This window comes from Dipodomys merriami, unplaced genomic scaffold, assembly GCF_024711535.1.
Source record: "Dipodomys merriami isolate MVZ:Mamm:240054 unplaced genomic scaffold, mDipMer1.0.p SCAF_6, whole genome shotgun sequence".
Taxonomy (NCBI): Eukaryota; Metazoa; Chordata; class Mammalia; order Rodentia; family Heteromyidae; genus Dipodomys; species Dipodomys merriami.
The window spans coordinates 68,940,574-68,955,306 of record NW_027206179.1 but is presented as its reverse complement, the minus strand read 5'-3'; the positions used below and the strand labels follow the sequence as shown (position 1 = coordinate 68,955,306).

Genomic DNA, 14,733 nt, shown 5'->3' with positions numbered 1-14,733 from the left:
AAGAGCAGCCCTTCAACAAAGCCTTTCCAATCTACAATCTGTACAAATACCACTGCAGTTAAGTATCAGAGACTACATTTACAAACTACTCTGAACATGATTTGAGAGCATGAGTTTATCTCAAAGCAAATTTTTTGTGTATATGAGCCAGTACTGGGAATGGAACTCAGGTCCTTGGCATTGTCCCTTAGCTCAAGGCCGGCAGGCACTGTACCATTTGAGCCACACCTTCACTTCTGGCTCTGTTGGTAAATTAAGAAGAGATAAGCTAAATAAGTTAAAAAATAAGTTAAATTGATAAATTAAGAGATAACTTTCCTGCCTGGGCTGGCTTCAAACCACGATCCTCAGATTTCAACCTTTCAAATAGCTGGGATTAAAGGCATGAGCCAGCTCAAAGTAGTATTTATTAAATGAACTTTAGACTTCAGGCACTGGAAGCTATTCTTCAGGTTTCTTTTACAAACATGCTGCTAGCAGACTGGGGCAATGTGGAACTCTACAATGTTCTGAAACTGGTTTAAAACTGGCTGTGTATTGACTGAAAGCAGGCTTTGCCTTAGGAGAAAAAAAGATTGAAGAGTTGGAGCTCCACCCAGCAGCCCTCCAAGATCAAGGCTGCTGCTCTGGGCTGGGAGATATAATCATGACTGCCAGGGATCATCCTCCCAGGCGTGAGGAAGAAATAAAGCAATGGAGGAATTTAGGAGACACTGACTGCTTACCTGCCTTAAAGGCAGCCTCCCTATTCACCCTGGGTGCACAGCTTTGCTATGCACTGACTCCCAATACTCCTACATGCTTTCTATTCCAATGTCACAACACAAATATGCACCTCCCCCCCAAAAAGGAAGACTAAAAAATTAACCCTCTTCTCATGTGAAAAAAGTAAAGTCTGGTTTCTAGTTCAATTTCATGCCTACACACGAATTATATATGAACAATACTGAACCAAGTCCATGGAGCCCAGAGCAAGTAGAGACTGGCATCTAGCTTCTTGGAAAGACAAGATGTTGGCCCTGTTCCACAGCCACTAACTCTATCTGTTTTAAGCAGAGCCCAGGGCGGTTTCATACATGTTAAAGTCTGAGATTGCCCTGACTTACAGAAAACAGAACCATCACCATGACTTGAACAGCAATGGAGAGCAAGATGAGATGTCAGTCTAACAAGCAGACAAATCTAGCACAGGAGGTAGCACAGTGGAGAAGGCAAGACTAGACCTGATGGAGGTCCAGGGTCTTACATTTCCTGCCGATTCTCATTTGCAAGAGAAGTCTCCCAGATCCTGTTTTATTCATTTGTGGAATGAGCATAAAAACACCTCTGGAGCCAAGACAGCATAAAAATTCCACAAGGTAATAATTCAATCAGCTTGTGACACGGATCTACACGGGAGTCGCACGTCGCCGCACGTTGCCACAGTCAATAATAAATACTAAATATTTTGGGGGCTCTGTCTTGTGGCTCTGACTATCTCCAGTCAGCACTGCTGGCTTGGTGTGATCCCCATCACGGCTTAGGCAATGGAGCACATGGTCACTCCTCCAGTCATCACTAATATACTCACTCCGTTGATGGGGCATAGTCTATACTTTCCTAACTCAGCCAGGAGAGGAAGCTGATGACTTTGGTTTGGAGATAAACAAAACTCTAATGTTAATTAACCATATATATATATATATATTTCATATATATATGCACATATATATATATATATATATATATATATAAAACACACTAAAATAACTCTCCCATTATACAATGCAGCACAATCACTGGAAGATTTTAGGGGTGAGTATCACTGGATGCTGGCAGCTCACACCTGTAATATTAGCTACTCAGGAGGCAGAGATCTGAGGATCAAGGTTCAAAGCCAGCACAGACAAGAAAATCCATCCCCAATACTCTTTTTCCCATTAACCAAAACAACAGCAACAACAATAACAACAAACAAAAAAAAAACACAGAAGCAGAGGTGTGGCTCAAGTAGCATAGTGCCAACCTTGGGTGAAAAAACTAAAGAACAATGCCTAGGTCCTTAGTTTAAGCCCCAGCATTAATAAAAGGAGGAGAGGGTATCAAAAACTATAAATAAATGTTAGGTCCTAGATGGTAGCCAGCTGGCAGATGATAAAGGAGCTTGCAAGATACACAAAGGTGGAATGAAAACTGTTACTTCTATAACATCCAGGTACATGAGGCGAATTTATTGACTTGGCAAGGACTTGTTGTTCCTCCATACAATAAAGGGGCCTTCAGAATCAAAATAAACTTTTCAGCAGAGTATCCATTCAAATCACTGAAGATCTTGCTGGGTGCTGGTGGCTCATACCTGTTATCCTAGCTACTCAGGAGGCTGAAATCTGAGGACTGCAGTTCAAAGCTCACCAAAACAGAAAAGTCTATAAGGCTCTTATCTCCAATTAACTACTAAAAAGACAACTTGAGCTCTGGCTCAAGTTGTAAAGCCCTAGCCCTGAACTGAAAAAAACTAAGGGACAGTACCCAGACCTTGAGTTCAAGCCCCAGTACCAACACACACACATACACACAGACATATATACACGAATAAATATATATATAAATAAGATATAAAGATGTTTCACACCAATATTGATAAAGGGGGCAGGTCTGTCTGATATCATTAGTGTTGAGAACCAGAAAAGCCAGCAACTAAGATTAACTAAGTAACCCAGTCCTTAGTGGCACTGGTGAACAACCCCCCCCTCCCCCATCCAACCTAGCAGAAAACTCTAAAAACCACAAAAAGTTTTGTAAGAACACTGAAGACTTTATTAAAGAATATGGGGAAAAGTGACCCATGTACTAAAAGCTGCCAGGAATGATTCCAACAAATGTTAGCAGAGACCCTGAACATTGTATTCAGGCTCCACAAAGTGGATTCTGTGCAAAATTAACATGTGCCAAGATCTGGTATGATGTTTACTAAGGCTATACTTTACTCAATCAAAAGTGGTCTGGGTAATCTTTAAAAAAGGATTAAAATTTTCATGTTACACACACACACACACACACACACACACACACACACACACACACACACACACACACACACACACACACACACACACACACACACACACACACACACACACACACACACACACTAATACATTTGGAATCATTTGAATTCTCTCAATATTTAGCCATGAGCTTAATTCATAACCATGTAACCTCACAAGCCTTCCAGTTCTTTCCTGTCTCATAATCTCATAATCTAATTTAAATAACATTATAACAAAAGTCTGACAACAGATTTTAGAGCCAAGCCACTATGATAAAATACCTTGATTTATTGATAACTACTTGGAAAATTTGTGATTGAAGCAGCATAAATGTGAAAAGTAGAATTGAAAGGTTAACTTAACTGACTTGGATGAAATCCCAGACCCAACATTTACCAAATACACAATCTACTCAAGCACGGATGGAAAATATTGTGAAAACACTATTGACACAGCAGGCTATAACAAACATCAACAAACTGCAAAGATCAAAACCAGACAGGCAAGATGAGTAGATATCAATAACAAAGCCCTATGAAGGTTTAAAAGTTTTAAAGTACATTTCTAAATAAGCCTTTGGTCAAAAAATACATTGTATTTTGTTCTAAAACTCCATACTGTTTGAAAACTGCTACATAATGCAGCTCAAAAGTTACATCATGAAATTTAAAGTTGACAGAACTACATTTTAAATTTGTATGTTAAAGAAGATTTAAGAATTAGCTATGTGTTACCTTGAGAAAGGTGGGTCAAGGAAGAAAGAAAAGCTAATAGAAAAGCAGTATGAAGGTTCCTCAAAAGACTACACATAGAGATTCTGTATAACCAAGCAATTCTACTCCTGGGCATTTATCCAATAGAACACAAAAAGGCCAAACTAAAGCTACCAGCACAACCATATTCATTGCAACATTACTTACTATAGCCAAGAGATGGAATCAGCTCAGTCACCCCTCAGTGAATGAATAGATCAAGAATATGAGGTATATATACACAATGCAATTCTACTTATCCAAAAGAATGATACCGTAACATTCATAAGGAAATAGGAAGACTTGGAAAAAATTATATTAAGTGAAGTAAGCCAAACCCAGAAAAACATAGGTTGCATGTTTTTCCTCATTTGTGGTAGCTAGAACATGCCTATAAATCTATAAGTAAATACACTGAATGGAAAACAAAAACAAAAAAACCCCACTGGAATGTGATAAATCACACAAGTCTCTAGGCATTCACACACAGTGAGACCAAAGGAGGATATTCTTAGGAGAGGAACATAAAAGTGCAATACCTATGAGCATCTGATCATATAAAATAATATTTATTGAAAAAAAACTCTAGGAAATGGAAACAGGATTTTTCTTAGTTGCTGCTTTTGTTTTCTTTTTCTTTTGGCTTGTTTGTTCATTGATCTGTCTTTGGAAGGATAAGGAGAGGTACAAAAATGGAAAAAGGGTGAATAAATGCAGCAGTTGTACTCACTAGACACTATGTTGAAAATCAACTATACAACTTGTAGGTGGGGATGTAGGTACATTTTCTACAACTTGTAGGAAAAAACTGAGAGAGAGCAAGAGGGAAGAGGAAATGTACTCTTTATTTGACTTATATAACTGTAACCCTGCTGTACATTACCTTTATAATAATAAAAAGTATGAAGAAAAAATCATATTTTTAAAAAGCATAACCACTGATAAACTAAAACAAAGTAGAGAGGGTACCAGTTAGCATTACTTCTTTACACAAACAGGAAAAAAGACAAACTTCCTTGATACTAGATAAAGGGAAAAGGTTTTAAAAGGCAATTACGAGGACTGAGATCACAGGACAATTTTAGGTCATAATTACACATTTAAGCAGAATTTGAAAGATAAAAGACTGCTATAAATAATTTTATGGCAATAAACTTTTAAGAACTTGGATTAAATGAATAATCTCTAGAAAATAACCATTTAGCAATACTTATATGAAAAGAAGGCCCAAGACTTGGATGACTATTAAAGAACTAGTCATTTTTTAAAAATCTTCCCACAACCAGGTGCCAATGGCTCACACCTGTAACCCTACCTACGCAACCCAAGCAGAGGAACTCATCTCCAATTAACCAGCAAATATCTGGAAGTGGAGCTGTGGCTCAGGTGATAGAGTGCCATCACTGAGTGAAAGAGCTAAGGCACGGCGACAAGGCCCTGAGTTTAAACCCCTCTACTCAACAGTTTCCACAATAGAAGAGCTTCTAGAAAGTGAAGTACTGGCACACTGGCATACACACACACACACACACACACACACACTAACTGTGAAAGGTTTTATAGAATCTTGACAGACTTGGTTATAATTTTTTTTAATTGCAGAAGAGAACACATACCAACTTTTTTTGAAATGGTATATATTTAATACCAACAAAGAAAAAGAGGACAAAAAAATCATTACTTAACTCTCACAAACACAAAAGGCTTATATATAAAATATTAGCCAATAGAAGTCAACTGTATAATAAAAATTCAGGGCCAAGGTGTTTTATCCTGGAATTCAAACATGTTAATATTTAATACTTAACATCCACTGTATTAATAAATTAAAGAAAAAAGAAATCTAGTGCCTCAAAAGATGGAAGAAAGAAATCTGATTAAAAAATGATATTAAAAACTTTACAAACTGAAAATAGGAAGGAGTTTTCTTTTCCTAGTATTTCCACCAAGCCTATAACAAATATTTTTCCTTTAAAAAATAAAGATGGAAGCTGGGTGCCGGTGCCTCACTCCTGTAATCCTAGCTACTAAGGAGGCTAAGATCTGAGGATCGCAGTTCAAAGCCAGTTGGGGCAGAAAAGCCCCTGTGAGACTCTTATCTTCAATTAACTACCAGGAAACTGGAAGTGGCATTATGGCTCAAGTGGTAGAGTGCTCGCCTTGAGCTGAAGAGCTGAGGGACAGTGCCCAGGCCCAGAGTTCTAGCCCCATGACTGACTACAAAAAAAAAAAAAATCAAGATAGCCAGGCCTGATGGCACACGGCTTAATCCCAATAATCTCAATACTCCGGAGGCTGAGGCAGGAGGATCCCTATAGTTCAAGGCCAGCCTGTGTTACATAGTGAGATCCTGTTTCAAAACAAAGGGGAAAAAAAAAGCACAGGATCAAACAAGTAATCATGTATGACTTCTACTCAATGGCTTCCACAACAAGAGAGATGCTAGAAAGAAGTATAAGAAACCAAAGATAAATGGGTTGGAAAAGTGCTAGCTAGACACTCACACCTGCAAGCTGATATCTGAGGACTGCAGGAAAGCATAAAACTCCTATGGCCAATTAACCACCTAAAAGCAGGAAGTTAGAGCTGTGGCTTAAGTGATAGAGCACCACACAGCCTTGAATGAAAAACCTAAGGGATGGTGACTAGGCCCTGAGTTGAAGTCCTAGTATCAGTAAAAAAAAAAAAAAGTGGCATTACTCCCAACAAAGGTTAATTACTTTAAAATTCAACAGGCAAGTTATTAGAATTAATAAGAAAGTTTAGCAAGCAGCTGAAAATGAGATAAAAAAGAACAAACTCCATTTTTAAACACCAGCAACCAACACAACTTTTTATACCATTTATAGCAGTATCATAACATAGGGCTTTTAGTACTAGACCCAACAAAGTTTGTACAAGACTCTTGGAAAGAAAACATTAAAACATGACTTAGTCTTTTTTAAAGGATCTAACTAATGGAGAGATGCCACGGTCATATATTTGAAGACTCAATGTTCAGAAATATTGGTTCTCTCTCTCCACGTTGATACAACTCCCAACCAAAGACTTAAAAGAAAACACTACTTGATTCTAAAATGCTGATGGAAACAACCAGTCTTACTAGACTTTTTTTTAAAGTACCAACTAGGAATCAGATCTGTCCTGTATATATATTGAGGCTGATTACAAAACTACAGTTATGAGGACAATGTGGCATAGCCTCAAGACTTGGACAATGATATCCACCCCCAGGGCATCACAGATCCACCAATGCAGTCCCAGACTGGATGTGCTTTGTGGAGGAAATGCCATCAGACTACCTATCCAGGTAATGTTACCTAGTATATCTAAAAGCACAGATGTCTTCTGTACCTGCCTATCAATTTTAAGACCAAGCTATCCAACTTCAGTTTTGATGTTGTAATGAATTTGACTTCAGCTTTGATGTAACTTGTTGAGGCAGCTTTAAATCTCAAACAGTGCTCTGGCATCTGTTATCTGGCACCCGTTATCAGTGGGGTGATAGAGTGAATCTAATCTGATAAACATATTCCTTTCTCCCAGCACAAGGAATTCACTATCTCAGCTGGCTCACTCTAGTTCAGACCATATCCTTGTAGGAGGTAATCTACCACTAGAGAGTACCACACATTCTCCAAGAGCATTCTCAGTTATACTTGGTGATATTAAGAAAAAAAAAATCCTTTCCTGAAATGTAAACACACAGAAAATAAAGCATAAATACAGCCCTGTTTTTTTCCCTCTCTATGGACTTAGTTTTTTTTTTTTTTTTTTCAAAGACTAGGATTTTAGGTAATTAACTCCTTATCCTTAGGGCTAGGAGTACCCTTTATTGAGGTGGTGGGGGGGAACCCCCAACCACTTGGTGTCTTAATTAGTGACAAGAAGAGGCAAGCCCTCCATGAAGCTTAGAGCATTTATGTTTCTCTTGCCTTCGGGCATACTTTCAGTTCCCCATGAAAGCACAAAATTATTTTAAATTCCTTAGAGACTGTGTCTGCAAGTCTCTTCAGGAAACTGGACATGACTTCTGACTGTGAAGGTGGAATTAACTCAAAGAAGTTTAATGCTTTCTTCCTACCTCATCTATCTTGGGGCTTATTACTGTTGCTTGCAACTGTCTAGTTCAGGAATTAAATAAGCACATGGCTATTGAGACACTATCTACTATGTTTGGACATTAATTCATCCTCCGAAGTACAAACTCTAGCCTTCCCTTCTCCATTTCTCCACTTGTTCTGAAAAGAGATGCCAATGTTTTAAGTTGATATTAGCAACACGATGAGGTTGGTTCAAGATTTAACTTAAAACAATTAATTGAAAGACTTGAGGTCCATTTGCAGTCATTGTGTGTAATTGCAGTCATTAGGTGTGTGCTCCTCTGCATTGTGTTCATTCACTCCCAGATGACTCTTTTGCTATTGAGGATTCTCTAGAGACCTGAACTTCTCTCATTGTAAGAGGCAACTTAAATGCTGCTTTTGCTGAGCCTGTGAATTAAAAGATGGGCATTCTCTCTCTCCTCTCTCTCTCTCTCTCTCTCTCTCTCTCACACACACACACACACACACACACACACACACACATTTTATCTGTGCCCTTTGATCTAACCAATTCCCGCTGCTGTCACCTTACAACCACCTTGGCCTCCAGGAAGAACAGGATACATTGGTAAGCATCTTGTGACAAAAGTCAAACTGAAGTTACCTTACCCATGTAATTGTAACCCCTCTGTATGGTATTTTCACAATAAAATAGAAAAGAAAAGAAAAGAAAAGATCACATGAAAAACAAACAAACAAAAAAAGACAAACTGCCACTAATCAGGTAAAGCTATTTCTTATTGTCTTGGAGAGAACAGCCAAAAGCTATACACAACCTATCAGGCTTCTGGAGTCAATGCCTGAGCTAATGGTCCACCAGACCAGTTGTGACCTGGGACTGTTTTAACCATGTATACCCTTCTCTCCTGCTGCCCCCAATTCTCCCTATAACCTGAAGCCAATGCCTATACCCTTGAAGACAGATGAAGATGTAATAAAGTGCTATCTTCCCATAGCTGCCATGTAATAAATCTCCTTCTCTGCCCTTCACCAGGTCTATTTGGCAAATGGAGGTTAGTGGCCAAAACTAATGTGGGATTTCTGAACTCAGCCCTGGGATCTTTTTAGATCCCAGTTCAATTTCATCACCAAGCCATTTCTAATCTCTGCAGCCTTCCACCAGCATGGCTTTGCCATGTATTTCCCCTATCCGCAGTACCTATTCCATTTTGACAGTTTACTAATAAAAGCATGGGGCAATAATGATCATCACTGATACACTCAAGTGAGATCAGCATTCTGCTGTGGCATTTTTGATTCACCTGCTCTGATACTTAAGTGGCCTCCAATCCTTCCAGGTAAGTATGACAGAGCTGTTGTATTCTATCTCTCTAGCCACCTTCACAGAAAGGGCTGTGTCATCCTTGTTGCTGGACTGATGTCCTGTGAGACTTGTGGGAGCCCATCTAAAAACCAGCCTGGAAGCCAAGGAAACTGGGGGATAGGGCAGAGCCAGGGCCAGGACGAAGACACACAAGGACTGGAGATAACAAAGCCTTAGATCCTGAAAAAGTCAGTTCAGTGACCATGCCATGTTGCCTATGAGCTCGGGAGCGTGGAAAGAAGGCTGGAGATGGAGCAGCTCCTGGAGACAGCATGGAGCTCTGAGACAGGGATGGGACCTGGGTAGTTCTCAAAACCAAGTGGTGGTTGTAGTCCATGAATGTAGCACCCTGCTCCTGTTCTTCAGGAAGCCTGGGCAACTTACTGCCTTGAGAGCGTCCCTCAGATTCCAGGCCCATCCCCCTCCCATCCATGTTCTGCTTGGACATCAGAGTCATTTCCCAAAAACTGTGATGATTGTCAGTACCTCATTTAAACACCTAGAGTGACACCCCCCCCCCCAGCACAAGATACACTGAAGAGGAGTTGCATGAGGATCCACACCCTTCACTGCCAGCCCCAACCCTGCATCCCCAGCCATACCCACTGCGCAGCCAGGCCCCATAAGCCATTTGGAACACCTCTCCAGGCCTCTCAGGGGGTTTCCTTCTGACCATTTGCTCTGTCTGTGGTTCTACTTCAGTTCCCCCAAGAACTAAAGGCATGAATCCTGGGATGATGTTTGACTTAGTTGTGGCTGTCAGATGTGGGGATTGATACGTAACAAAAATTCCACAGACACTTTTGGACTGAAGACCTTATGTCCTTAGTATCTCATCATATTTTAAGTGGAGGATCTTTAATGAAATGGCTGCTGGGAGCTGACTGGTGAAGTGTCCATACCTTTCCAAGACTGCTCTCCTCCAACACCTCCACTCTCCGAGTGCCCCTGACAGCTGAACTGGGCTTTCCCAGTTGCTGTGCATGCATGGTGCACAGGCTCTACTCCAGCAGGCCTTTGTGGGGAACAAATACAAAATTCCTAATCATCTGCTAGCCCTACAACATGCAGCCATGGCTGGGTTTTTATATGGTGTTCCCACCAAATGTAGCTCTTCACTATTGACCATGTCTACATAATCCCCAGAACAGTTCTCAAGTTGATGGATGTGCAATTCGTTACATCATAGGTATTTCAATTGGGCTGAAATAAGATTTTTCATCTTCACTGAAACAAGATTATAAAGATGACTCATTCGAGTTATGTACCCAGAAACTCATCCATTATTCTACAGATGACAATAGAGAATATGAAGCCTACAAAAAGGACATGACCATGTCAGGTGTCAGTGGCTCAGGCCTGTTCTAACAACTCGTGAGACTAAAATCCAAAGATTGTGGCTCAAATCTGCCCAGGAAGACAAAATCTCAGAGACTTTTATCTCCAATTGACTAGCAAAAACCTGGAAGTGAAGATGTGTGACAGAGGCGCCAGTCTTGAGTGAAAAAAACATGAGACACTGAGTTTAACCTTCAGTATTGGCAGGTATGCATGCCCCCCTACTACCACCTCAACCAGATCATATTGATCAGAAAAAGTCACAAATAAAGCTGGTTGCAGCTTTATTTGTTACAGCTTTTTTTGTGTCCCCCCCCCAATTCTGTTTATTCCTTCATTTAATTTCTTTTAATTTTTGACAATTGGGGTCTTTTCTTGTTGCTGTTTTTTTGTTTCTTTTTTGATGGCAAGAGTCTAAGGTCTAGAGATCCAATATGAATTATCTATAACAGAGAAGAACACCAGGGGCAGGGCAAATACCACCCACTGATACAATATACCAAAGAAGAGATTCTCAGAGAAGGAGAAGAATACCTTTTCAACGTGCACATGAATGTACACAACATAATATCAACTTTAAAGATCTTTAAAGTTACAGTATATCAAATAAATCTAAACCTTGAAATTAAGAGATTTTTCATACTTAGCATCATAGACGTAATAAAGATGTAAAAAGCCAGGCACCAGTGGCTCATGTCTGTAACTACTCAGGAGGCTAAGATCTGAGGATCATGGTTCAAAGCCAGCCCAGGCAGGAAAGTCCATAAGATTCCAATTAACCATAAAAAAAGCTAGAAGTGGGGCTGGGAAGGTAGCTCAGTGGTAGAATGCTTGCCTTGCATGCATGAAGCCCTGGGTTCAAATCCTCAGCACCACATAAGCAGAAAAAGCCGGAAGTGGTGCTGTGGTAGAGTGCTAGCCTTGAGCTGAAGAGCTGAGGGACAGCGCCCAGGCCCAGAGTTCAGGCCCCACAACCAAAAAAAAAAAAAAAAAAAGCTAGAAGTGGACTTATGGCTCACTAACCTTGAGCAAAAAATCTCAGAGATAGTGCTCAGATTCTGAGTTTATGCCCCAGAATTGGCACAAACAAAAAGAAAAAAAATGCTAAGAATACTAGGAGAATAAAACACAACATAAAAATCCAGACCAAGAGAAGAAATGTGCAGAAGGAAAAGCTATTTCATAAAGAGCATGGATGTCTGCCTTAATGTAGAACTTGTTTCATCATCTGAAAAACTGCAGGATACAATGCTTTCCTGGCAGGTAAGGACAACCAATGGGTATACTACTCAACATATAAGAGGAAGCTAACTTTCTGTGATGACTGCATGCTGAATTATGATTCCATAGCTCAGGGAGAAGAAGAAGGAAATCATGAGGAGAAAACAATAAAAATGAAAAAAAGCACCCCAAGTAAAAAAGCCCATCACTGCAACTCAAAGGACAAGACAACAATGAATGAGTAGCACTTATCTTTTTGTGCACAGCTGAGGACTGAACTCAGAGTCTTGCACTTGTAGGCTGTAGGCAAGTGCTTTTTAAAAAAAATAATGTTTCTTTTTTAAACAATTTTATTTTTTTTGTTTATGTAGCACTGAGGAATCGAGGGCCTCATGCACAATAGGCAAGCTCTAAGCTACATTCCCAGCCCATTATACTTTGTCAGGTTTTGTCAGGGTGCTGTCCTTGGGCTCTTTTGCTCAAGACTAATGCTCTACCACTTCCAGCCACAGCTCTACTTCCCTTGTCCAGAATCCTAGGCCCAGAAGTATTCAGATTGTGGATGTTTTTTTGCAAATCTTGGGATATCTGCATATATATAAAGACTCTGAACCAAAGTCTAACCAGGGAATTCAGCTCCATTTCACAAACACCATATTTTACACACCTAAAATACTGGAGGTAATTTTTTATATGGTATTTCTAGTGTATTTGTGTTTTGACAATGACCCCAAGCATCACGAGGTCAGGTATGGAATCTTCCATTTGTGACATCATGCCAGCTTTCTGAAGCACATGGGGTTTGGATTTTTGGATTAGAGATGCTCAACCCATGTTCAAGGCTCCTACCTGTCCAGTCTGATAATGTCTGGCAAACTGGTTGACTACTCGGTAATCATTTGAAAAGTACTCCATCAGAATGGATGGGACCTCGGCAAAATCAGTCGGGCATCTGGTCCCTAAAATGGGGAGAAAAGAGAAAGCAGTGTATGTTAAATAAACACAATTATCTTATTTAAAACTTTTCTTACTTAAAACTCCCATTTGGATTTCTGGTGAGCTATAACAAGCTTCTCAATCAAGATTTTACATCTATAAAATTATTGTACATATTTGCAGAAAAGTTTATTATAATCCTATACGTTTTCCAATATACTGAAAGTAAAAACAGAATTATTTGCTCAGCTGCTAAAACACATTGTAAAGGTAGCTTTGCGATGGCCTCCACCCTCTGCAAACAAGCCTGGCTTTGCTGTGCTGGCTATACCTGAAATACAAACTAAAGCACTTGGAACTCACATGCATTGGTTCCTAAGTCTTTAAACCCCACCTCCACGTTCTTTTGTTTTAAACATATTTTGTTTTTTATCTATTTATTGCTTTGTAACACAAACCTTCAGTGATTTTTAAAGTCAAAATTCCTGAAAGCAACAAATGCATAAGAACTCTTCCTAACATTTTATGACTGTGTTTGGCCCATGTAGTCTTTCCAATGTCTTCTCCTTGTTCAAATACTATGTAAAGTGAGTTCATAACTCGCGAATGCCAACTGCTTACCACATGGTTAAATGCTGACCACTTATGGCAGTGAACTTAAGACCTAGAGATAGGGCAGCTAAGATTAATCTAGAATATCATCGACTGTGGTAACCTTCAATATAAAAAAACAAAATACAGCAGATTTGTAACTTTATACAGTAGGCAATATAAGGAAAAAAAAGGTATTTTATACTTTTTGAACATGCTTATTTTGTTTTTTTAAACGAAGATGGTTTAGAAGAAAGCAGCACTAATTCACTATGTGTTAGGGACAAAGGGGAAGTCCATTTATCCTCACAGAAAGCCACAAATATAAACTCCATGTTGAACTCTAGCAAAAATACTAAGTATAAACTCCAAGACAGATATAGAAACTTTATTCCTGGGCAAAATGTTTAGCAAAGATAGAAAACAGCATGAGGATCAGGAAATAGAACACTACCAAGACAATCTGAGGTAAAAAAATGACAACGCATTATTAAATGATCAAATTTTACAAGTTACAAGCTTTTTCCAGTTTAAACATAATATTGATTTTTTTTTTTTTGAGTGTGTGCTGGTCCTGGGGCTTTAAGTCAAGACCTGGGTGCTGGCCCTGAACTTATTCACTCAAGGCTAGTGCTGTACCACTTGAGCTACAGCTCCTCTTCTGGCTTTTTGGTAGTTATTTGGGAATGAGTCTCACAGAGTTTCCTGCCCACGCTGGCTTCAAAGCACAATCTTCAGATTTCAGCCTCCTGAGTTGCTAGGATTACAGGCATGAGCCACCGTGCCCAGTAATATTATTTTTTAAAGGATTCTATTAAGTCAGGATCCTCCTCCTGGCTTACCAGTGACATGCTGGTACCGAGTGCGCCCCAACATCGAATGCATGGCATGTCCCATTTCATGGAAAAGATTTTCCATCATTCCTGGGGTCAATAAAGTGGGTGAATTCCTTGAGGAGCGGGGAAGATTGAGCATGAGAACCACGACTGGAAGTTGATAGTCTCCATCTTCCTTTAATCTGCCCCCTCGAATTGTAAAATGGCAATCCTTTGAAAATCAGGAAAGAGACAGATCAAAGTATTACATACTCCAAACAGTAACAAGGTCTTCCTGGAAGTGTGGCTCAAGTAGTGTAGTACCTAGCCAACATAACTTCAAAAGCTAGTACCACCTCCAAGCAAAGAAAGTGAGAGTAACAAAGTCCTGATGAATATAAAACTATAGTGAAATGTGAGGTCAAGTTTTAAACCTGCACTATTTTTATACTACATACATAGTTATAGACACCCTCTCAGCACTTTTTATTTTGTTAGCTTCCATTTCTAAAATACCAAGAATAAATTGAGCTTGAATTTCATTCACTCATTAAGTTGAGAAAACATGCCCTGAAATGTTGCTATGCCAGATAAAGTTGCCTGCAAAGTGACCACAGAAAG

At 39.5% G+C, this 14,733-nt stretch overlaps 1 protein-coding gene across 2 annotated transcripts in view; it reads right to left on the bottom strand.

Moving 5' to 3' along the window:
• Mipep (mitochondrial intermediate peptidase) overlaps nucleotides 1–14,733 on the bottom strand; it is a 111,928-nt gene that overhangs the window by 60,018 nt on the left and 37,177 nt on the right. For both annotated transcript variants that reach the window (XM_070003107.1, XM_070003108.1), the window contains 2 exons: nucleotides 14,140–14,344; nucleotides 12,620–12,729 (listed from right to left, as the gene is read on the bottom strand). In XM_070003107.1, the coding sequence (XP_069859208.1) occupies nucleotides 12,620–12,729; nucleotides 14,140–14,344 (315 nt within the window). The remainder of the gene's footprint in view (nucleotides 1–12,619; nucleotides 12,730–14,139; nucleotides 14,345–14,733) is intronic.